This window comes from Tachysurus vachellii, chromosome 26 (genome assembly GCF_030014155.1).
Source record: "Tachysurus vachellii isolate PV-2020 chromosome 26, HZAU_Pvac_v1, whole genome shotgun sequence".
Classification (NCBI taxonomy): domain Eukaryota; kingdom Metazoa; phylum Chordata; class Actinopteri; order Siluriformes; family Bagridae; genus Tachysurus; species Tachysurus vachellii.
The window spans coordinates 12,105,921-12,131,849 of record NC_083485.1 but is presented as its reverse complement, the minus strand read 5'-3'; the positions used below and the strand labels follow the sequence as shown (position 1 = coordinate 12,131,849).

The window sequence follows — 25,929 nt, the reverse complement described above, 5'->3', positions numbered from 1 at the left end:
ATACAAAGGACACAATTTACCAAACTTGGCAAAGTTACCAGATGTAAACATCTCAGTTATTAGAAAATAACTATATAGCATTTTAAATATTTAAAAAAATCTGTGTATTATTATAATTCTGATTGAAATTATGAATTTTCTACATACTATAAATTAGTCTTTTTCTTGTTTCCCGATTGATAATGGGGAGAGAGAGAGAGAGAGAGAGAGAGAGAGAGAGAGAGAGAGAGAGAGAGAGAGAATTAACACATTAATGTAACAGAATTATAATGTGTTATTAACAGGAAAATGAAAATTTTGCCCAAAACTAAATCAATAATAATATTAATACTAAAAAAGAATTATGGAATCCAAGTTAAAATCTTCTACATATGATGAGCCTTTCAGCGAAGCCACAAACTCATTAAACATTTCATATTTTTTGTTCTCCGCTCCTGAAATCCCTTCTCTTGCAGCTTCATCAAGAATTCTGGACCCTGCACCATAGAGCTATACACTATAGCTGTCACTCTTCTGCTAAGGGATTTAAAATGGGCTTTTTCAAGCATGTCTGTGGGACATTAGATAAGGAAAAAAAGCTTCTTATATGATGGTGTTTGCGTTTCAGAAGCACAGCTCAAATGCTTTCAACCTCTGAGGCAAAGCTTCAGAAGCAGCACTTGGAGCATAATTTATTTATTTATAAAGGTCATTTCAGGTCATTCAGACATTTTTCTGCTGATGTTGTGCGTAGACTTAATAATTTCCTGTAATATACCAGGTATATAGGATTCCGATTTGTGATGAGTTATGAGATCACATATGGTAGACAGTAAACTGTAATTCACTCCTAAGACTAGTGCATCCCACTCATGGTGTAATGGTTTGTGACGGGGTTTGGTGGATTAAATGCCATTTTCACACAGCTTAGCTCTGAGTAGAATATTAATAAGCATTTCAAAAGCCTTCAGCTCAGCTCCTACTGTTCTTCACCACTTCTTCACCACAATATTCCTTTACTGCAGAGAATAAGGACACACGAATACACAGCAAGCCTTTCTGTTGTTATTTAACCATGGCCTAAAAAAGAAATAAAGCCATCCTGAGCGGTTTGTACCACTATCCTTGTAAACATATCTTTTATTATGAGGGGGAATCTTGGGTAATCATGTATCCAGCGCGACCATATGTTGCTTCAGGGCCGAGAGAGAATGGGAGCTTATCGGAAAAGCTTGGCATTACGGACTCTAAGAAAGGATTTAGTGTTTAATTCTTGATTACATAGAATGTCTCTACAGTCTGAAAAGCCTGGGGACATGATGAAGAGATGCAACCTGCTCAGAGCGAGAACAAACAAAAGCACAGATGAACCCAGACTGAGTGCTAGCTCCTAGTCTTTAAAGTAGCTTTGTTACTCAATTCTGACCTTCTCTGTGAGGTTTATTACTCTGTTGTCATTAATAACCACTAAATAAATCCTAGGGCACATACTAAACATATTCTATTAGTATTATATGTCCAGTGTTTTTGATTCCAAAACAAAAATTAACACATCACTGATATCATAGATTATTAAAACAAAATTATTAAAACAAAATCAATTCCATTGGATGGAGTTTATGCCAAAAAAATAGAAGAAGATTACATTTTACTTGCGGCAACGTGTTATACTAAATCTTGCCCTCCATTTGCTATCGCAACTCTGACCTGTGGTCATACACCTAAAATGTTGATTACTCTTATTTCATTGCTATAATTACTCATATTTTAGTTTCCTCTGGGTTCTCCGGTTCACTCCCATTTACTAAAAACCACCAATAAGTGGACTGGCTATGCTAAATTTCCCTTGTTTGTATCCCTATAATGGGAAATGTTTGTATCCCTATAATGCCAGAGACAAAATTGCAAAATTAAGCATGCTTATGAATGAGATGTATGGCATACTCTCTCTCTCTCCTGCAATCACAGGCACCTGTGAGCACTCTTTGTATCTGGAAGAGGGTGAATTAGTGCTTTCGGGTGTGTTACGCTACCATGTGATGCAGAATGAGCAGCAGTCCAAAAACTCACCTTTCACGAATACTGTTCAGGCTCTTTACACTCCCTGAGTGTGTTGTGTTGTGTTGTGTTGTGTTGTGAGCTGGCTATTGGTTTGGTATTTGGAAAAGGCAGGTAAAGAAATGTGGAAGTGAAGGCAGAATAAAAACTTGCTACCAATTCCCATCCCATCTCTGACCTCTAATCCCAGAGGAATTCATGCGTTCCAAATGCAATGCAAACGTTAATTGGTGAACCACAGAACCTAGTATTTGTACACTCCTCATAGTTCATTTAACACTGTGGGTGTTAATTAAGCACTAGGGATAATGCTGTGGATAATGCTTTTCTCTTTCTCGTGACAGACTCATTGTTGATGGTTGTCATGGTTGAAGTGTTTCTCTCCCCCACCCCACCGCTTTTCTCCATGCGCTCTGCTCAGCCTGCGTCCTGCGCCCTGCGCTCACAGCTCGCGCCTTGCGCTAAACGGAACAGCTGCGGTGCGCTTTATGGACTCGTTCTAACAAGAAATCTGGTCTAAACCCGAGGGTTCGGTTGTGGTAGACGTCCGGCCCAAACGGATAAGACCTCAACAGAGCTGCATCCATGACTTTACACACTTGGTTGCTGTACGGGGTTGGATTCATTTTGGCATACGCGCTCTTTGCTGCACAGGGTATGTGATCTAAAAATCACACAGAATGAGATTCTATTTATCTTTTTAACTCTTTAAAACATCAATAACACGCAATGAAATTTTTCTCAGATAGCAGATGACTCCATTAGGAATGTGTTGATTATAGGTATTAGGTTTGATAGTGATGTGGGATGCTGGGGGCTTGATTCCTATCCATGACCTGCACTCTTAAGATGCCAGGAAGAGAGAAAAAAAGGTTTTCACAGAATTGTCACAGAAAAACCATTTTGGTTCCCCAAAAAACCTTTCTGTGTGATTTTCTTAGTCTCTTTCTTCTTAGTGCCATACGGAAGCTTTATAGAGTCTAGAAAGGTCTAGTTTAGACAGGTTTAAAACCTTTCCACTACAAAGAACCTTTTGAGCAATAGAAAGGTTCCATGGATATTAACCGTTCTTCATAGAACCATACACCTTGACAAAGAACCATTTAAGAACGCAGACAGACATCTCTAAAATTGTTCATAAGGTAAATCGATGCATGATTGTGCCCTGCAATCGGTTGGCACCCTGTCCATTTTTTCATTCTATAGCTACTTTATCCTGCACAGGTTTGCAGTGACTCTTTCCAACCTCATGTATGATTAGAATGAAGCGGGAAAACACCCTGAATGAGACAACAGTTCATCACAGGGCAATTTATTTACCTACTATCTACCTACTGCCATGTTTTTAGGAGATGAAAGGAGTCTGAACAACCTGAAGGATTATAAGAAAGTTTATAAGATGCAACATAGAAAACAGGTCCATAACAATATATACTAAATCCCCGAAAATAAAATAATAAAAAAAATGCAATATCAAGGAGGTTAAAATCTTCAAAATGATGTATACTAGACCTAAACACACACACACACACACACACACACACACACACACACACATATCAAATTATGCTTTGGACAATTTTTTCAACCAAGAGTATTTAGTAGGGATTAATGGGCTTTGGAAATCTGTCTGAAAGCTTTTGATGTGATGATTTAATGGTGTGGTAAAGCGATTTTAGGGGACAGTTAACAATGATTGTTAATAGAGGACGATTAACAATAATAACAAGAAGATGGTCATGGGCAGGTGTGAAGGTGCATCAGACTACATTGCCTGTAGTGAGACTCTTGGGTTTATTTTGAAAATTATTATTTTATTATGATGTATATACATGTTCTCCTATATTTCCTGTGTAAAGACAAACGCAATGCTCTGTTGGGTGACTTCACCAACTAATAAGAACATACAGACATAATGGAAGAAATCAAAATGTAAACACTTAGGTAGTTACGGTACGGTAGTGCGATGCCATCTCAAGGTGGATTATTTTATCTGTTGTGGTTCATTCAGAGGTCATTTAATAGGTTGTGCACAAAAACAGACAGTTGTCAATTCATTTAAAGCGTTATTACACCTTGTGCATTGAGGCATTATATGTTGCCATTTAAACTAAAAGTCATGTTGTGCTTTTTTACTTAATGAGGTCCAGGTAGAACAAGGCCTAATCAGATTACCTTTAAACAGCTAATTTCCTTTGCATTCCATAATACCTCAGTTCTGCTTCAGCTGTGTTCTGTTTTAGATTGATTTAGATGAGCTTCGTCTTTGGATTAACATAAAATATTCTTAGTTTAACGACTGATACATTGCTTGCTTTCTCAAAAGCTGAAATTTGGATGATTTTGTTTTATTAATTGAGCAATTCTGTGTGTTCTAATCATACACTCAGCTGACGGATGAATTTTCTTTTCTGTTATTTTATAGTCCATGGACTGCAGTGCTACGGCTGTAACGTCATCCATGGCCAGAAGTATGTAGACGTTGGTTGCTCCAAACCTGAGATCATCACCTGTACTCATTCTCACAAAGGCTTTAAACACCGATTCTGCATCAAAACAGAGAGCAGTGAGTACTGTCTGCAGTTCATACTCAAATTTATACCGTCTGAATAGAAACTTCCACATCCAGAGGTAAAATTCAGACTTTAAAGTTCACAGTAAAGCATTATAATGATATGCGTATATCCGTTTTTCTATAGAGATTAATACAACAGCATAATCAAAACCTGATGTTCACCGTATAAGGAAATCACATGCTAGCAAGGTTTTAGTCACTAATAGGCTGAAAGACTCAAAGACTCCTTAACTTTTTACAGATCTTTTCCACAAGCAAAGCTAAATAGCTTTTGCGGAGCATGCAATAAAGAAACATATAGAAGAAATCCATATGACAACAGATTGTTCAAAAAACATGTTAAACAAGTCAAAACTATTTTAGACTTTAAATAAAGATTCCTGGTGATTCCTGATGAACCTTCGTGTATCTTCTTAAACAGCTTCATGAGATTTAGATTAAAATGCATTTAGAAATATATTTGCAAATCATCATTAATTTCATCATTTACATTTGTATTAGGAACCAGTTTGAGCCTTGATCAAAATATCTTTACGTTAAAGAAATGGGATTCATTCTTTATTGACATTTATATATACCTGTACAGAACAATAATTAAGCTCAGATATAATGATACTAAAACATCCTGTTTTAATACCACATGTTAATGGTGAAGACATTGATCAAGACAATGATACTTCAGATAATACACAATAATTTTGTATATTGGTTTATGTAGTTATCTCCTATTAGTTATAAACTAAACATTTTTAATGAAAAGTTGTTTTAATTTTTGTTCTTATTTTGTAAATTCCTCCTCTATTAATAATCCTTTCACGTGGGTCAAATCCGAGACCTCAAAAGATTCAATAAAGAAGTACACGCTAATGTCCACCTAAGACAAGGCATCAATCTTGGAGACGTTTGTAGAGCTCGGCATCTTTGGTGAAGGGCTGAGGTAGCACTGTTTTCACCGGCTCAGGAAAATAACAGGGTCAGGGAGTGCTGATGATGGGGTCGTCAGTAAGCGGACACACTGACGTATGGGACCAGGCTGTTTTAAGGCAGAGGCTTTCAGACTTATGGGTTTGATCTGGACCTGAACAGCATCCCAGTCACAGCAAAGCAGGATTCCAGTCCTGTTAGAGGAATTATGTAACAGGATTTTCAGCTTCTGCTGGTTGGACATTGCATATTAAAGCAAAGCGTCATTCATGGTGCGGAAATATATTTCTATAGCAACAGCTCATTCACAAGAATTTGTATTGTTCAGTCTCTCTCTATGTCGTTGAAGACGGCTGCCTTGGTTTCGTCGTTCCACAGACATCATAATCCTTTACAGCCAAAACTGTACATTTGTTTTTATATCATATCATATATATGACATTATATATATAATGATATAATATATATAACATAATATAACATATATAAACTTCAAGAAAGAAAAAAGATAGTAGAAAGGGTTATGGTAAGGGAACATCTGCTTACCTGCTTTAAAGCAAATGATAAATGAAGTTACATGTTTTGTGGATTTTCAAGTTTTCAAGTGTCTGTGAAGTATATATATGTTGGTTTCCGGTCAAAAGTTTTGCCTTTGAATGTAATTGATCTGGTGGGTGAGGCCTTCTTCAATTAATTATGGAGTCAGTATTTCACACAGGGAATCATTGTTCAAAAGGATCCTCTTGCATGCTTTAAACCTCCTTCTTCTCACAGCAGGAAATTTCAGACACAAGCTGGTTCCAAATCCAGCCGTCAAAAAGTTAATGAATGAAGAGATACAGATGTAGATTTGTCATAGATTTTCCATTTGAACATATTGAAGGAGGCAAAGACATTTAATTAGCACCTACATGACAATGCTTAGATTTCACAGCTGGTGCTTCATTATAACAAGCAATAACAAGACAAAAACAAAGTGTATTTTTTCGTTATCCTGACATGAACTGCATTCGTCAAGATGGTTGGGATGGTTGGGAGGCTAATGTGAACCTGATATAAAACATGATTTAGGGTAAACTTTTAAATAAGGCTATAATTATTTTTAAATGTAACTTAAAACTAAGAGACTTTTTAGATTTTTTTATTCTACTTCTTTATTTATGGCATCCTAAATCTGTGGAAAACAGACAAGGTATTGGGAAGAGATCTGGAATTAAATTCAATTTACAAAAAAAATTGTTTTACTACTATTGATATTGAGATAATCTGTAGTCAAACAATCTGTGTGATCTGTCTTTGGTTCCACAGTGGCACTGGGTATCGTCCTGACCAGCGGCTGTGCCACATCCCGCCACTGCCAGCAGCAGGAGCTTCCTGGAGTGAAAATCCACTGCTGTGATACAGACTTATGTAACAGCGCTCCTTGCTGGCACCAGGGAACACTGCAGTACATCTGCATACTGGTTGGTTTTGCGGTGATGCACCTGTGAAGGAAGAGAACTGCTAAGAATAAGGCTCAAAAAGTTATGTTTTGTCCTTCTTAATATTTTTGTAAGCCTTTTGCATTATATGCAGCATAATACATTCCTACTGCCAATCAGGGATTGAACTAAAGGATGGCCAAAGGAACTGTGATGATCTGCTTGTACCTGTCATCAACATGTTTAGCAAAAAAAAAATACTTTTGAATAATTTTGTTTTTCATAGAGTGATGAGCCACTGTGTCTTTAAATGTAGTGAGTATGAAAGGAGGTGGATAGGTTGTTGTAAAGAGGTTATGAATTTAAATAAATACATTACATTTTATTTCATTTAAAATTGTTCACACATTGTAAATAACAAAGTCCTAATTATTTTATTCGGTATTTGTAGGAATTGAGTTGCTGTTGTCAAGTCTAAGATACATTTTGAAAGCAATGTAAGTGTCATTACGGCATGGACAACAGTTTCTATCATTATGTGTTTACATACCTTGAATATTCTTCATTGTCTGTTGAATATGTTTTGATCTGTATATAAATGAACTTGTCAGTATTAAAATCACAGTTTCACATGAGTCTCTTCTGTTTTTCAGCAACTAGAAGTGATAACAGTAAAGTGCCTGTAGTCAGCAAAACGAAGTTAACATTCAACTCTGTGCTTCAGTTGCAAATCTCTCTTTCTCACTAATTAAATCATTGACTTAAAATATAAGAAGAACAAAAAAGTGGTTATCAATTCGATATTTAAACAAATTGACACACTTTTAAAAACAGGGATGAAGTAAGCTTATTTAGTATTAATATCACCAAAATATGCTGCACTACCAATCTTTAAACTAGAACTGTATACAAATTATATTAAAGTCTGTATGACGCTTCTTTAAACGATGTATAAAATCCTGTTTAGAAATAAATTGAGGTAGTAACCTACTCATTCTCCACTGACAACACAGATTCCGTGTAACCGTTTTTTTTTTACTTTGTGTATTTCTGTATTCTTGAAATTAATCTCTTACTACAGTGAACTACGGTTTTTATGCTTATCTTATAATCATAATAATAACAACTCATCAATGGAGGGTTGATTTCATGACTGGGGTAATATTTGGTCTTGTAAATCTAATGCTAGATCTTTATTTTTCCTTTTTTTTACTATCTCAGTTATTTTAGAAACCATGTATTGGGTAAATGAATTGCCCAATCTCAGGAAACACTATTTACAATGATCTACTTACTAAAGTTTTTTTGTTGATGTTGTGTTAATCCCAAATGGTGTTCAGTAGGGTTGAGGTCATGGCTCTGTTCAGGACACTTTCACAACCATGTCCTGGATCTCAGTTTGTGTACACGTGATGGTTAAGACGTCGGCCTTCTGATTAGAAGGTTGCGAGTTCAAATCCCAGCCCCACCAATCTGGTACTGCAGGGTCCTTAATCAAGGCCGTTAACCCTCAACTCCTCAGTTGTATAAATGTAAGTTGACCTTTATAAGGGTGTCTGACAATGCAGTAAATCTAAACACAAGGTCATTATCATATTAGAACAGATTTGGGCCCAATAGTTCTGGTGAAGGAATATCAACGATAAAGCATACAAAGACAGCCTGGGATTTCTAATACAATTTCTAAGACAAATTATTAGAAATTACGATTTTAATCAGATATCACTAATATTTTTTGCTTTCATTTTAACACTACATCACAATATTAGATGAGCAATGCTAAGTTTAAACGTTCATTTTAGCTTGTTAGTTTAATTTCACTCTATTTGATGTAAATATATAGCTTTATTTGTTGGGGGTTTTTTTTTAGAACATGTATTGTTCGACTTAGAAACGTGCTTCAATGATTATTTCTGACACAGTTTGTGTGTCAAACGCCCCTTTGTGTACGATAGAGGAAACCCTGTGGCGTTTACGCCGCCATCTTGGACAGGCAAGTTTCCCTCCTCCAGCCCAGAGGAAGCTGCAGATCCGCTCGGAAAAGCTCACGGCGTGAAATCAACACCACAGCCACTGGTAAGGACTTTATCTGCGTATAATTATAATGGAAATGTTGTCAGATACTACTGTATATTTGTCATGGAAAAGCAGTCTCTTGGTGTATTTGTTTAGAGCAAATATTTGGCTGGAAAACGCCTGGGATAGCATGTTAGCATGCTAGCTAATTTTACTAAGGTAAGCATATCATAGCCTGCAGTTAGCAGTGTAGCAGGCTAGCTAGCTAGTGTAGGAAGCAAATTGATGGACTGTTTGTGTCTCTGGGAAAACAGGAAGCTAGGTACCGGACTACACCCACATTCTACTTTGAGTTATTTTTTTTGGTATATTCTGCTTGTTAGATACTAGACCAGTTGTAGCTACTTTGCTGTCAGTCTTTGCTTTGTTTTAACATCTGTAGAATATAACGGATGATTGTGTTTTTCGACCTGCTAGCTAGCTAATATGTACACATGACTCGTTTAAATTTATTTATTTATATAGTTTTAAGTGGTCGTTTTTGAATGCCACGAGTCGAAGAGAGTTGTTTGTTATTGTGTCTGTGTGCGTGACAGAAATAAATAAAGCAAGACAGATATACAGCAACTCGCTATTATTTGTTATGACACCACAATTAATGTCTAGATATGCTCGAGTTATTGTGTCAGTATCGGTGTTTATGTCTTTTAGAGATAAATAGGTAACGTATGCTGTCTAGGTGCTGTTCATTTTAATAGTGCAGGCGATTCCTGAGAGCTAGGCGTGTAAATGTACTCGGGTCACGATTCGATTCACGATATCGGATCGATTCATGAATCGATTCTCAGAATATTTTGAACTACATTTAAATGAGGAAAAATTATTACATGGAAGAATCCTTTTTAACTTCTAAATAGTAAATAATGAATACAAAAAAAAAAACAGGCAAGGGAGGATACAATTTTTTTATGGTTTAATAATGTCGATTTGAATGTTTTTATCTACTCATAAATCTCATTCATTGCATAATAGAGAGCTTCACTTGGATATAATAGACCTAGAATCATAAATCATCCTGATGATCATCCTGTTTGACTATTTAGTATACAATCATAGAAGATTTATTGGCCAAGTGTGTTAACACACAAGGAATCTGGTTCCAGCTGTTTGTGACTCTGAAAGGTACAGACATAAATAACACTATACTATTCAAGATATTACAGTGATCACATTATACAGTGTCACCTTGAATTTCAGCTTCTCTGGAGTTTTTTATTGATACCTTCGCCTCTGGCTTGCTTAATAGTTATAAATCAAACTCTGTGTCTATATCCAGATATCTGTGAAGCTGCTTCATGATAGTTTCCATGGTTAAAAGCACCATATAAATAAAATTGAACTGAATGTATTAACAAACAATAGCAGGAAATAACTTGCAGAAATGTTTTGCGGACATTCCATAACATGAAATTTAATCAGTTAAATCAGATGTTGTTTAGACGTCGTATGATTATTCATACTTTCATTTTTTTGCTATACTTACACATCAGTGCAGGCGAATTCTCAAATATCATGCTTCACATAAATTAAGAGTGAGATCGAAACAACGTGTTGTTAATCAAGCTAAAACCAAGCTTTAACGTTTTTATTAAGGAGTCTCAGTTTGTAACACTTTAAGAATTGTGGTGCTTTGCAAAGTTTATCAACACATGTAAGTGTTCAGGACAAAGACACTTGAGACTTGTTTTGCCATACTTTGATCATGTGAGTTTCCTCCTGATTCTCTTATTTCCTCCAGCATTGGTAGGTGGATTCTACATGTAAAATTGCCTTATGTGTGAATAAGTGTGTGAATGTTTGTGCGTGGTGCCCTGTGATGAACTGTCATCCCACCGAGCATGTATTCTCTACATTATGCCTGGTATGCCAGGTGTAGTCTACTGATCCACCATGACCTGTTTAGTTCGCTTGTTGTGCCTGATTGCAGGCAAGAAGTCATTGAGTTTGTTGTGTTGGATGTAATGGTTTAAAATGTAAATCAGAAAGTGTGATGTTCTGCAGAAAAATATAAACACTTGTGACAGATTTCTGCTTTCTGATTCATGGAAGGGAAGTGCTGAGATTGTAGACCGATCACATGCTTTCCTTTGTTTCTCCTTAATGCAGCGCATTGAGTTTGAAGTCAGAAAGCTTTTATCACTTCACTGTGTAGATATAGTATATAATATAACTCCATGGGAGGGTATGGGTCATATTTCTGTGCTGTGAGATGAGATGTGTGGTCTCGGATAACTTCTAAGGGTAAGACTGTGTTGCTGAAGTCTCACATGTTTTACATGTAGTCTAATGTAATAGTCACATGATGCAGGGTCATAATAAGGTGGAGGTGAGAAAGCAGTGGTGTCCTGAGAGCTTATGGATTCTGGATGGGGGAAAAAAAAATCAGCCATGCTGTATTCATGAGTCAGTAAAAATTGCTTAGGGATTTTCCAAAACTGAGATCAGTCTCACAAAACTGGTGTGACTCGCTGTTAAGATGGCCCAGATGTTTCATTTTGTACCTATTCATTAGTTAGTGTACTAGTTTTGTGTGTTTTTAAGATTAACACATGGTTATGTAGAGAACTTCTGCATATCTATTTTAGCCCACTACTCAAGGTAATGTTATTAAGTCATATTTCAGAGGCCTGGGAAGCTTTTAATGCGAAACACAATTATATCTCTGGCTTATGTCTCATCTTATTACAGTCTGGTTGTTCTCTTTTTCCTTGCTGAACAAAATCAGATAATAGAATTAGAGATGTTTTTTTTTTTTTCTTCAACGGCACCTGATCAGAGCTCTACATCATAATCAAAACTCTCTGCCACAGTTATTTCATTATTTAGTACTAATGTACTTAACGTGGTACATCCTTTAAGGAAAGAAAGTTTTGTTCTGTGGTCCTGATTAAAGTCAGGAGAATTACACCACAAACATGCTCGGTTCTTTCTCGGTCAGAAAGAATGCCAGAAAGATGATAAATGTGTACACACCTAGTAGGCTGATGCTATTCTGATGCGTTCTTTACTTAAGTTCACCATTTTTGCTTTTTTTAATTAACCAGACTCCACGTGTATCTACATGAATTTCATTTTCACATTTTCTTTGTCAAACGGATTAGTCTATCAGTCAGAGCTCCTAGGACGAAGGGTATCACATGTTTCACAGCCAACTGCATCTTTACAGACTGCTGGTTTTGCTGCATCACAGTGCAGTGTAACACACTCGGAGGAAAGCAGTATCTACGCCCAAGACTGGCTAGGACACTGGACATATTTTAATGAAACAGTAAACAAAAATGTTAAAGACAGCATCCTGTAAAGCTGTGACCATCCATAAAAACTTTCAAAGATTCACCAGTAAGGTTGTAAACAGCTGAAATCTTTGAGGCTGTGGTGATTCTAAACAACTGGTAAATCACAGTAAACTAAACAGTAAACTTGACTTTTTGTAGCGTGTTGTTAAAAATCAAATCATTGAGACGTATTATCGAAATAAGTGACGATAAATCTCTTGAAGTTACATCAGAAAGTATGAGGACAAGACAGTCTTTATGATCACAGAAAGAGCAGATTTAACTTTCCCCCCTTTCTTTCTGTTTCTGTTTCTCTTTTCAGAGCCACGATGGCCACTGCACCGTACAACTACTCATACATTTTTAAATACATCATCATCGGTGAGTATGAATGAGAAATCATGGGGGTTATAAATGGGTCAGACAACACTACATCATAGTCTATACTGGCAGCAAAAAACTCCGTTCATACTTGAAGACTGTGCATTTATTCTTCTCCCTGATTTGTCCCTCTTTGTGACTCTAGCACTGCACGTAAACGACTTTCTTTACTCGAACTGTAGGAGAGAAGGCTCGCCGTACTGTGTGACACGTTACTGTTACGTTTCTGTGTGGAATGTAACACGTGTTTTCTGCTCTCTCCCCAGGGGACATGGGGGTAGGGAAGTCATGTTTGCTTCACCAGTTTACAGAAAAGAAATGTAAGTACCACACCCAATGTTGCACCATTTAAACTCAAATATGTAAGCACAAGGCATGTAAGGATGATGCTTTTTTAAATCATTGATGTAGCAGTTAGATGAGGCTCTTGACGGTGAATAGCGAATGATGAACATCATCCCCAAAATGCATAATGAAGTTTAGGACTACTGACTAAAGAGCGGAGCCTCCAGATGCGCCGCCCGTCTTTCACCAGCGATGCATCCTGTATCACTCCACACAAGTGGGCCATTGAGAGCACAAAATAAACAGGAACTTGTGCAGTGTGAAGAGAAAAGGTTGCAGAGTGTGACCGAGAAATTCAGTCAGCTGTTCTAGTGTTTTAGCTCTTCTAGCTGAGGCAATGACAAATTTTTAATGGGAGGAAATGAGAATAAATCTTTACAGGTCTTCAGTCCTTTATAGATACAGAACCGTACCTCTTTGAGTCAAATTGAACCCAGTCCTGTCTTTATGCAGAGGTGCCATGGTTTGGTCAGAGCATTACTGGTTTTTGATACTGCAGCAATATGTACACCTGAAAAGTAAGCTTTTCTGCTGTTTGAGTTAAAACAGCAGTCAGACCGAAAGCTAATTCGCTAAAGGAGAAAGAAAACAGTGCGTGTTCTTTTCTTTTATTGGTGGTTTTTGTATAACAGACTTTATCGAGGTGAACATTTTCCTGTGACTTCACAATCTTCATTTTGTAAACCAACATAAAACAAAGGAAGGGTTGAGCTCTCTGGTTGGTAAAAGCAGGACAAAATGTTCTGTTTATCATTCATGCTGTAAGCATGGAGTTGTCTTGTCCACCCACATACACTAGGTTTTTTCTGGGGTTTTTTGTCTGTCACCATTTCCTTTAAACGATGTTGGCACCTCTGCATTTATGTATTTGGATCTCTTTTGTTACACCCTATGGCCAAAAGTGTGTGGACCCCTGACCATCGCACCGATATGTGGTTCTTCCCCAGACTGTTGCCACAAAGTTGGACACATGCAGCTTTTTTTCGGATGGCTGTATGCCGTAGCATGGCAGACCTGCTTTACCAAGGTTGGAGCCTCATCTCTCAATATCATTATCTGACCTCACTAATGCTGAATGGACAACATCTGGAATGGGTGTGATGGTCTGCTCTCCACATGCTTTTGGCTATTTAGTGTACTTTTTCCACTAGCCACTGTGGAAGGCATGGTGTGGTTATTAATCTGACTCCAGAACTGTCTGGAAAAGTCTGTGTCTGTTTTCCCATCACACAAGGGCACCGGGGAAAGTGTGAGGCATTTCTGGATGTTCTGAGGTGATGATATCATTTTCAAGTGATGCTTGTAGCATCAGTGGAGTGTCTTTAAGGCCCGAATAACCTTGTATGTAAAGGATCATTTAATCATTCATGTTACTGATGTTTGCTGTCATGCTTTTTGCCTGATGTCAATTACATCTGATCTGCAGTATTTCTAACCACATCCTGTTTGCTAATCTTGCTACCCTGGCAAGAAAGATAACCAGAATTAGCTTAGGAAGTTGTTATGGTGCTCTCGACATTGAAAAATGACAACAGAAACTGGACTAAAGCCCTGTGTCAGTGCATTTTCTCACTGAACCATCTGCAGTGTCCAGTTAGCCCAACTTTGAAGCATGTAGAGAAATATTTGATATCTACAGTTCTATTTGTGTTGCATTATTTCCTTAGTGATCATAAATAATGTAATTTCATGCTTCCCCTGCAGTCATGGCGGACTGCCCCCACACGATCGGCGTGGAGTTTGGCACGAGGATTATTGAGGTGAGCGGGCAGAAGATCAAGCTGCAGATCTGGGACACAGCAGGACAGGAGCGCTTCAGAGCTGTGACCCGCAGCTACTACCGAGGGGCCGCTGGAGCGCTCATGGTGTATGACATTACCAGGTAGAAAGCTGCTTCTCTCCCAGCATATTGTTTACCCTAATGGCTAAGAGCAGCTTTGCATACAGTACAAAGATGCAAGGTGTGGCTCAGTTGAGTCTTTAACCTCCTCAATTGTCTCCTTGCCCATTTATCAGCTAAATTTTTTATTAACATGTCAGTATACTTTTGCCGTAAACCAAACATACACTTTGGGGCCGAGTTAATTGTTTGACCTGCAACAAAAGTCTCATTCAGGATGTATTTATTTTTAATGATTGATGAGTGTACAACTCCGCAGATGTTTATAGCAGCAGTATTTGTACACTGAAGTAGACACTCGATAGTACATTGTAACCGATTTACATTTACTAGTAAATTATTTTTACAATTCAGCTGAGATTAAGCACGGTTGTTAGTTTTAAAGTCACGACTGTCCGAGAATTAGCCAAATTTCTTACCCTAACAGCGTTAACTGATAGTCAGTGTGTGATTAGGTGGATATATAACACATAGTTGTGCTCAGCACTAAGGCTGAATATAATGACAGGTGTTTGTTTGCTGGGGGGCACAGTGGCTTAGTGGTTAGCACGTTCGGCTCACACCTCCAGGGTTGGGGGTTCGATTCCCGCCTCCGCCTTGTGTGTGTGGAGTTTGCATGTTCTCCCCGTGCCTCGGGGGTTTCCTCCGGGTACTCCGGTTTCCTCCCCGGTCCAAAGACATGCATGGTAGGTTGATTGGCATCTCTGGAAAATTGTCCGTAGTGTGTGATTGCGTGAGTGAATGAGAGTGTGTGTGTGTGCCCTGCGATGGGTTGGCACTCCGTCCAGGGTGTATCCTGCCTTGATGCCCGATGACGCCTGAGATAGGCACAGGCTCCCCGTGACCCGAGGTAGTTCGGATAAGCGGTAGAAAATGAGTGAGTTTGTGTGCTGTCTGTCTGTTCCTGATTGCTTTTACAACAATTAGTGTTCTCTTTCTGTCTCCTCCTCACTGTCCATCTCTCTGAAAGGAGAAGCACATATAACCACCTCAGTAGCTGGCTGACTGATGCCAGGAACCTCACCAACCCCAATACTGTGAGTAGACATCTGCAGGAGTCTTTTTTGTTTGTTTGTTTATTTTTCCCTCTTCCTGAGTCTAATCTATATATAATATGCCAAGCACAGTGTTTCTCACTCAAGCCCAACAGCCTATTTCAATATGTATGTATTTTTAATGAATACCATTGTCAGAATATTTATTTTAGAAAATGTGTGTGTGTTTTACAGGTGATCATTCTCATAGGTAATAAAGCAGACCTTGAAGCCCAGCGAGATGTGACGTATGAAGAAGCCAAGCAGTTTGCTGAGGAAAACGGTGAGATTTTGGAGGAAATGAGGGAGAGAACCTTGTTGAGCCTTAACATACATCAGATTCTTGTAAACACACACAAACACACCCAGCGTTACTGTTTCTACTTTACTCATTTCTGTCCTCTGCTCTGCAGGTTTGCTATTTTTGGAAGCCAGTGCAAAAACGTAAGTTAGTAATAAGCGGAATGAAGACCTGCCCACTCTAACGCTAGTTGCTCTAGAAGGGTAAATGAAGACATAGTGGTGTGATGCAATTTGATTAGACATGATTATTTAAAAATAAACAAACAACTTTTTTTTGTTCAACATTCAGATTAGTTTCTATTTTGTGCAAGAGGAAATCAGGAGAGGAAAGGCTTCTGTCACCACAGAACATGCATCGTTATATGTTTTCTCGTTTCCACAGAGGTGAGAATGTGGAGGATGCTTTCCTGGAGGCAGCAAAAAAGATTTACCAAAACATTCAGGATGGCAGCCTGGACCTGAATGCAGCTGAATCAGGGGTCCAGCACAAGCCCTCTGCCCCTCAGGGTGGCCGGCTAACAAGCGAAGCACAGCCTCAGAGAGAAGGATGTGGCTGCTAATGACCAACACTACGTACTCGACCTTCTCATCCCCTCTCACCTCTTCTTCTCTCCCATCACTCCACCGGCCTTGTCCTTACCTGACCTGCAGGGGGGGTGAACAGGGGGCCGAAGAACGGAGGCAACTACACACAGGCACGACTGTTTGTGATTCTCCCCCTCACTTCCACTCTTAACTCGGTTACCAGTTTGTCCTTTATCTTCCATCATGCTCTACCTGAGTTTCGGCCCATATCTGATACTGGTCAGGGGTATGAGAAACATCAAAGGCATGATGGTGGTCAGTCAGAACAGAAAATATGTGAATTCTGAGACAGTATTAGCCGTAATACCAATACTCAGGATCAGGTGTTATGTCCATACTAGCAGCAAAATCTCGTCAGATTAACAGTGTGTATTTTATTAGTGTGTGTTAATTCCTGGGGATGTTGGAGAGTCTTGTATCTCTCAAAGAATGACACTTTATGAAAAGGCACTTCCCTCACTTAATCTTTTAAAAGATTCCCAAGATTTCCTCCTCATCATCTCTTTGTGCTGGGCATCAGTTTTCCCTTCTCGAACCATGTCCATTAGAACTAGAACCAGCATCTTATTTTGTTGCCTTATTGTCTTGATTTATGTTAATAATATAACCATCACTGGCTAATCTTATTCTGTCCGAATTAAACATGCAGTTTTACATGGTTGTGACATTTTTATTTTAATATTGATCTCAGCGTGACAGAAAAACAGCCTCATTCGTAAATGCAGTGTGGTAGATGCGCTTGTACTGGCTGTAAATTTGACCCACCGCTGTCTTATAGGCTTGTATAGAAACGTGACGGATCACAAAAGGTGTAAATCTATTGCGGTGTTAGAGGGAAGAGATCAGTGTTGGTTTCATGCGTTGTACCAAATAAAACACCTATTCAGCAGCTGTATATATGGCTAACTATGTTGGGGCAGGGTATATAGCAGCACTCTTCCCGTTGTACAGCAGATACGCAAATCACTGGTAACCCTCAGCTAGGAAAGTCTAACATTTTCTATGACTAAACGTGTGGACACGCTCTCGCTTCGCTCACAGGGTGTTCAGGTTAAATCCTACTGCTCACCACCTCTCGGCTTCCATGTGGCAAAATCCTTCTGTCCGTCTCTGAAATTCAGCTCCACACTGGAAGTTCTTTAGAGAGGACGGAACGCCGCTTAAAGCCGAGATTCGAACGGTTTTGTTAAGAGGAGGCGACCGTGTCGGGAGTTCTCCGTGCTCTGTCCGTCTCTTCACTGTCTCCGTAACCACTTGTGGCTGCGTACACATCAGTTTAAAATGTATAAACTTTATACATACGAGTACATTTTGAAGCAGCTGCGCTAACATTAAAATGCATTCTTGCGTGTATATGATTAAAATGTTGATATTTTGATTTTAATTATAATAAAATATTCTAAACAGAAAATATTGTTTTTAATTTTTTTTGGTTAGATCGGAATTAATTATGTGCAATTTCTTTTAATATTAAACACATCTTGAGTGAATGTTCCAATGCTGTATACTATTTGCTTCACAATATGTAAGGAATAAAACACTTGGTCATGCTGCTATGAGAAAATAATCAACTACATGGTGTGTGGAGGTCTGGTTGCTGTTTCTGCAGTTTACTATCTAATAACAGCATGCCCTTTATTCCTCTTATACCACAGCAATGTGCACATTTTATTAATAAGACATGATGAACGAGACATCGTGTATTATAACAGTCTATCAATAACTGTTCCTTCACCCCACACTCAATATCTCAAAGATATTCCTGTTGTGAAACTCGTGAGACTCCTTCCATAGATGTTCAAATTTAATCAGTTTATTATTAGGTTTGGATTATGAGAAGCATCTACCATAATGTCCCTGTCCTTACAGCAGGCATAACTCTCTGATATGCTGGAACAGAATATTAATCAACGCTTTCTGACATACACAAATGGAGAATTAACAGCGCTGTGGCATAAAGGAAATTAAACGCTGACCTTCCAGTAAACATTGCCCATGAACAAAAACTGCCATCATTCAAGTAACAAAATTGCTTTGTATTTTACGCAGGAAATTGCACCATGGTTACAACAAAGAGGAACGAACAAAGAAAGAGTATGAAATGTGTATTTACAAAGATGAGCAAAGTAGTGTACAAATCTGTGACGCTTGCATTAAAAAAAAAAAAAAAAAAAAGTAGTGGCATGATATTTTTTTATGGAGATAAAAACAAGTCAACGTTGGCAGTAAAACGTTGAAACTAAGGCAGCTTGTGGTTGGCTTCATCCTCAAGCATGGCAGTCAGAGGGCTAAGTGTTGAAAATGCAAACACTAATACTGTAAAACAATACGTGTAAAATGTAAAGGAACGTCTTTTCAGTAAGAGTTTCTGACTTAGCAGTGAAGGTTCATTGGTTGGTTAAGTATACGATTTCTTTACTCTCGATACATCCCGGTCTTAACATTTAACGATGTGTATAAGACGAGGCAAGTGACCGTGCCACTGAACTATGGGACATCAGAAAAAACCTTGAATCATGTTAGTGATTCTAATCCTTAAAGTCTCTCAGCAATTTGAACCCTGTTTACACCTGGTTGATTGATGCATCCTGGATTAGATTTAGTCTTTGTGATTTTAACTTACATGCACTAATCGAAATTCATTTTTTTTGCTCAATACGCATGGGCAGCATCTCCTTGTTTCCAGGTAAGTTGGGAGGAGTTTTTAGCTATGACATGAGGAAACGTTATCCCGATACCCAAGACGCACAAAACCACCAGGTGTAACTAGGATTTATGCGAGTGGTGTGCAGAACATTACAAAGCGATGCAACGAGTGCCGGCTTCAGATCATTAGATAATATAATAAATTCAGATACACAAGTTTTTTTTTGTTGCAGGTCTTGCTTCACCAGTCCTTCTCCAGCTCCTAGAGACAGTAGTTTTCAGAATATCAAACATCCGTGTCAATTACTGTAGCTGAATGTATAAGTTAAAATGCTCGGTCAGTCCTGGATTTCCAAGGCCACATGGCTGATTAATGGTGCGACAGTCTTTAAGGGCAACAACGTTTAAGGCACAATCTGTTCAAAAGAACTGCACTGATTTGGAACTTTAATGGCACAGTGATTCTCTAATACTTAACTGGGCTCGATATTAACAATGGGGCTGTAACATCACACAACAGAGCCCTTTACTGAAAAAAAAAAACAATAAATGGGAAAAAAAAACAAGCTGGGGAACAAAGGTCTTTGTCAAACCCATGATAGTCTCCCATCTGTACACAAATATCTAGAGTGGATTTCTTGAGTAAGCCCCAGATAACACAATGTGAGGTTTGTCTTTGATACTGTAATGAATAAAATCAGAGAAGACTTTGGAGTTTTTGGTTGTGTGTTTTTTTTTTAAGAAACATTTCTAAAGACCCAATTGTTCAATGTAACCAATATGCAGGCTTGGATCTTTTCAGATTTCAAGATTCTTTTATGATCAAAACCAAGTGACATGAAGGTTTTTTCGAATTTGTGCTCAACACCAAGAGGCTTCTGTCCTATGCAACCTACGGTATATCAAGTCCTACAGTATTTTTTAAAATGAGAGTTGATTTCAGATTGTTTAGGAAAAAATGTATGTCACAGCCATTCAGAGAAAATATTCCCCCCTCTAAATCTTCCTTATCAAGATCGTTATTCTGCTGGTTTCCCTGAAGAGGGGAAAAATAAAAGGAGGGTCGATGCACTTCCGCTACCTCTGAACAATGTCACTAATCTCCTTGAGAGATGATAGGAGCTTGGTAAAGTCTTGTGGTGTGCTGGCACCCCCTGTGGCTGAAGGGCAGATCTGCAGCTCCCTCAGGCTGTTCTCCAGCTTGTTGATGGCCTCACGGAACGCAAACTTGTTCCTCATCTGCTGTATGGAGTCCACGTAGCTCAGGCAGTACTTGGACAAGTTGTTGCCAGCCTCCAAAACCGCGTTGTGACTGCCCGTCTGCTCAGAGTTCCTGCTGATGGCAGCACGCAGAAGCTCTGTGCTCTCCAGGACCATCTCCCGCGTAATGGTCGAGTTGGGAATACGTTCATTCTGTCGTGTTTTCCTCAAAGAGCGGCGCGTAGTCACAAGGGGGATGAAAGCCGTAGCCGAGCCCTGATCTCCAGCAGGTGAGCTGGGCACTACTCCCACTGGCTGACTGGTTGGAGAAGTGGGCGTGGTCTTTGCTGACTGTGCTTTCGAGGTGCTAGGTTTTTTGGTGCTTTCCTGGGGCAAGAAGGATCTGCCTTGTTCAGAGCCAGAGGGGCTTAGGTCAAGACTGACTTTGACTTTGGTGTCAGCAGTTAGGTCTTGTGTGGGGCTCCTTGAAACCTTCCCAGATTTGACACTCGAGGGTGGAGGTGGAGGAGGAGCTGGCTTGGACTTTGTAAACTTCCCCCTATCCTTCTCTCGCTGACCCGAGATATCTAGAGGTTGTTTGTGTCTGCGTGCTCTACACTCCTCTCCAGCTGCTCCCAGGGCAGAGAATGCATTCAATTTGAGCAGGTCTGCTTGGAAGGCACTAGTTTTGGAGCTTTCGTTCTGTATTTGTGGCCGATGACCCAACTTGGGGGTTAGAGTCTGGGGGCTTGATCCTGGACTAGATTCAGAATCCTTAAAAACCTCGTCCAAAGCATCTTCAGTCTTTTTGGACAGGCGTGGGGGTGGGGTAAGAGTGCCACCACGTGGTGTGCTCTTGCGGGGCAGAGCAGGTTTGCTTCCCAAGGTGCTTGAGTCAAAGTGGCGAGACTGCACATCACGGGGGAGTGTGACCGACTTCCACTCTTTACGGTCTGATCCTGGCGGCATGCTTGAGGCTGATGAGGACCTCTGAAAGCGCTTCGAGTTCGACAGATCGTCTTCACCTGGGGGCGTCGTTGCCAGTCTCCCAACAGTGGAATTTCCCGGTGTGCCCTTTTTCCGTGGGTGTGGAGGAAAAACCTGGCCAGGATATGCAGGGGCTCCATTAGTCATACCCCCAGCTCCATTATTATTCAGGCAGAGGAACTTTGAAGGGTCCATACCTAGCGCGGCATCATTAAATGAAGCGCCGTTGTTAAAATCATCCCTGGGGTGCTTAAAGGAACTGCTACGTGTTGGAGGGGTAGGAGCGGTTTTCTTTTTCTTTTTGATTAAACTGATCAAGGGGTTGAGGCTGGTCTTGGATTTTGGCTCCTCATTTAGATTGCTATCTACCAAAAGCCTCTCCTTCCGAGGAAGCATCGGCGACACAGCTACCTCTGCCTCAGCACCATCTGGAAACACAGATTTTAGATCAAACCAATATGCTAGATGTGGGCAACTGATTTGAACAGATTCGAGCTTTCATTTGCAGACAGTAAAAGCATCTTAACAAATGATTTCAGTTTCCTCTAAAATTTGATGCTCACCAGGGCTGTCTCCATCTTTCTCCATGGGTCTGCGTATCGTCCTAGTTTTGGTCGGTAACTCTGGGGCCTGCTGCATGGGTCCAAGTGTCAGCTTCTTACCCTTTTTCCCCAATTCTTTCTCCACCTCTGCCAATGGCAAAACATTTTGCTGTTAGCTATACTGGATAAAAGCATGCATAATGCATGCTTGCTTTAGTAGTAAGAGATACCGATGTACCGTCTGAGATGCTGGATTCCTGGAACATAGTTTCAAATGCTTGATGGGTCTCTGCAAAGGATGGCCTTTCTGCTGGATTCCATTTCCAACCTGTAATCCAAAAACATATGAATCTGATGCTGCAGAATTTTTTTTTTTGCCTAAAATAAAAATGTATATCATTTCTAATATAAAACAAAGTTACTCACAGGCTCTCATTAGTTCATAGACCTTCTCTGGGCATCCTTCAGGTCTGTCCATGCGATAGTCCTTCTCAAGTAGCTCATATACCTGGGACAAATCTATCCCAGGGTATGGGGACATCCCATAGGTGGCAATCTCCCATAGCAGCACTCCAAAAGCTGAGTCGCCAACGACACAAGTGGTTCAATAATACTTTTATGTAAATGTCCCAAGAACAGATATCTTATAAGAAGAGTCATTCACACTCACCCCATACATCTGATTTGATTGAGAATTTATTATATGCCAGGCTTTCTGGTGCAGTCCATTTGATAGGAAATTTGGCTCCGGCATGAGCTGTGTATGTGTCTCCAGTCATCAGACGACTCAAACCAAAATCTGCTACCTTCACCAAATGGTTTTCCCCGACCAAGCAGTTGCGGGCAGCCAAGTCCCTGGAGGAGGAAAACGAGATGAAAGTGTTTAATTTAAACCAAGAGAATTAAATAAAATCCCGTGTTATTTTTTCATTAAGTAGGGAGGAGAAATATCTGGAAATTAGGGATTATTATATAAAGATGGAATATTGTTCTGATCATCAGCCTGCTATATAACTTGCCACAACAAGGGCTCCAGTCTGGGATACTATACACTGAAGGAACCTTAACCAAACTACCACATTTACTAAAACCACAAAGTATGCATGCTATAATCATAAAGGAATGCACTGACTACTGAGCAATGCTAAGAGGGAACAAAAAATATGTCCAATGATACTGAAAAGAAAGCTTGAGTTACATAACTGTGGAATACCGAATCTTTATAAATAAATTCAAGATAATAAAATGCACTGTATTGTATCTGTATTTCTTGGTTTCTCTTGCCTGTGAATAAAATTCTTCTTCTCCAAATACTCCATTGCTGAGGAAATCTGAGTGGCCATGTAGAGCAGCACCACAGCATTGACCTCCTCACGGTTACACTCACGCAGGTAGTCCAGCAGGTTACCGTGGGTCATAAACTCGGTAATGATGTAGAATGGAGGTTCCCGTGTACAGACACCTGACACAATAACATTTAAATTAAATATTATGCATATTCATAAAGTAATTTGATCTGATTTTTTTTATATTATAATCATTGAATAATTAGGTAAGAACAAGGCTTTTTTCCCCCTCAGGCCCAGATATACCTAATAGTTGAACTAAATTGGGATGCTTGATTTCTTTCATGACTGCAGCCTCCTTTAGGAACTCTTCTACCTCCATTGTGTCCTCCTACAGGATCAAGAAAAATAGAAAATATAGTGCTCTTGTGTTTTTGTAATCTTAATCAAACCATTTCTGTAAAGGAACTGTAAAGGAATACAAAGGAGATGTAATTGCAACCTTGCCAAGGCTAACACGCTATGCATTGTGTACCTGTATAGTGAACAGCCTTTACTGACCTTTAGTGTTTTCACAGCAACAGTGAGATTGTACTTTTTCCAGACCCCCTCGTACACCTCTCCATACTGGCCTCCGCCCAGTTTGTGTTTCATAGTAATGTCTGTGCGCTCCATCTCCCACTTGTCGTAGTTGGGCGAGACGCCGTAGATGGTGGGCTTGTTGCGTTTGGGTGCTGGGTAGTGTAGTGTCGTAATGAGGCCATCAGCTACAGTGGAATGGTGATGCACAAGCTCGGCCAGTGTGTTGAAACGACTCTCTGATGATACATAGAGCTGTGTAGGGGGTAAACAGAATAAATTTGGACATGGGCTCGCTAACTTCGCATACACTTTAGAAGCACAGTGTAGATTTATTTTATCAACACAAGACCAAATATACTTTCTATGTCTATTTATATGAGCCATGACATTTGTTTCTTATTAAGATAAGATTAAGATCAGGAAACAAACATTTCCTGTAGGAAACAAATTATTTCCTAGCCAAGAAGGCTTATAGGGCCACAGTACTTTTATATTTATTATGAATACTTTTAAACTGTTGATTCATAACAGAAGTTCTGACAAACTGCAGGCTGTATATTAATCTCACTGTAATGTTCCTGTAATGGAAAGGCTTCAGGTTGCAGGGCTTTACAGTATCTGTGGAACCGGACATGTTGCATGTCTTATTGTGATAAGTATGTGACAGCAGGCTAACTTGTTTTGTGTTATATTATGTTTCACAAACATTGCATGTAACTTTATACAGATAAAAATAATAGGGATTTCGGCACAGGTCTGAAAACTGTGAGTAAAACTGTGCCTGCCTTCAGAAAGAGTAACATGACTATTATCATGACAAAAAAATTAAGTGACACACAGCTTGAGGATGAAGTTCCTGCAATGAGGTCATCATAGCTGGGCCTCTAAAATCCTCTAGAATTACAGAATTCACTAAATCAAGAAGGGCCCAGACTACTGCTCAATTAATCACCACGTGTGACGTCACTGAGATTAACTGTAAACGGGTGACTGCTTAAAGGGGTTTGAAATGATTAAATGGGAAGTGTATCATCTCTCCACTGCAGGCATTCTTCTCATACCCACCATTCTTCAGCCTCACCTCAATGTGCTGAGCAATGAAGAGCAGTGACATGCTTGTCTCTCTCACTCTCCCTCTCACACACACACACACACACACACACACACACATTCTTTATTGGTGATAAAACTAACTGCTGAAATGTATCCAGCCTCCCTACAGTTGTGCAGGTCAGAAAATATGTCTGCCGGAGCAGACTAGAGTGTCGCAACACATCTAAGCCTTAGCGCACTCGCATGGAAGCATGGAAGTTTAAAACAACAACAAAAAAAAAATGACTGGCAGCCTTCATTTCATCTGATGCTCTTATATGGTACGATCTATGGACAATAAATTAAAAATTTTCAATCCTGCCATAAAATGGCTTCAGAACAGTAGGGAAAAATGTTCAAAAAATAGTCCAGCCATTCTAACTGAAAAAAGTTGATAATTTATACTTATAAGGGCTATATAATGTATAATAAATCTTTATATATATATATAACAATAAGGAGTAAATAAAACACTAGGGGGCATATTTTAGGAAAATAATCAGTCACTGGATGTTGTGATCTTTGTGTGATGTGAAGCAGAGTTACTGCTACCTCCTCAAAGCTAATTATCTTCCTGTGCTTTATTTCTCTTACATGAGAGTAATTTGCCAAAACTTATAATATACTCATAATCTACTTACTTAAAGTATCACATCGACAATCATGTGTGTTTCTGTGTTAGCAAGAACACTTCTATTACGTGTATTATGTGGAGCACCAGCTGATCAATTCCCTTTG

General features: G+C 39.2%; 2 protein-coding genes across 3 annotated transcripts in view; one reads left to right on the top strand and one right to left on the bottom strand.

Annotated features, from left to right (window-relative positions):
- Positions 1–8,906: 8,906 nt before the first annotated feature.
- On the top strand, positions 8,907–18,267 carry rab14l (RAB14, member RAS oncogene family, like). The gene is made up of 8 exons (XM_060862714.1): positions 8,907–9,033; positions 12,631–12,689; positions 12,956–13,009; positions 14,739–14,916; positions 15,905–15,971; positions 16,164–16,251; positions 16,382–16,412; positions 16,654–18,267. The coding sequence occupies exons 2-8, from the start codon at positions 12,638–12,640 to the stop codon at positions 16,829–16,831; spliced, it is 648 nt and encodes a 215-aa protein (XP_060718697.1). The 5' UTR covers positions 8,907–9,033; positions 12,631–12,637; the 3' UTR covers positions 16,832–18,267.
- Positions 18,268–18,653: 386 nt separating this feature from the next.
- abl1 (c-abl oncogene 1, non-receptor tyrosine kinase) overlaps positions 18,654–25,929 on the bottom strand; it is a 31,320-nt gene continuing 24,044 nt past the window's right edge. For both annotated transcript variants that reach the window (XM_060862711.1, XM_060862712.1), the window contains exons 4-11: positions 24,079–24,351; positions 23,824–23,908; positions 23,516–23,693; positions 22,902–23,086; positions 22,658–22,810; positions 22,470–22,559; positions 22,253–22,378; positions 18,654–22,117 (exon numbers count right to left, since the gene is read on the bottom strand). In XM_060862711.1, the coding sequence (XP_060718694.1) occupies positions 20,580–22,117; positions 22,253–22,378; positions 22,470–22,559; positions 22,658–22,810; positions 22,902–23,086; positions 23,516–23,693; positions 23,824–23,908; positions 24,079–24,351 (2,628 nt within the window). In that variant the 3' untranslated portion in view covers positions 18,654–20,579. The remainder of the gene's footprint in view (positions 22,118–22,252; positions 22,379–22,469; positions 22,560–22,657; positions 22,811–22,901; positions 23,087–23,515; positions 23,694–23,823; positions 23,909–24,078; positions 24,352–25,929) is intronic.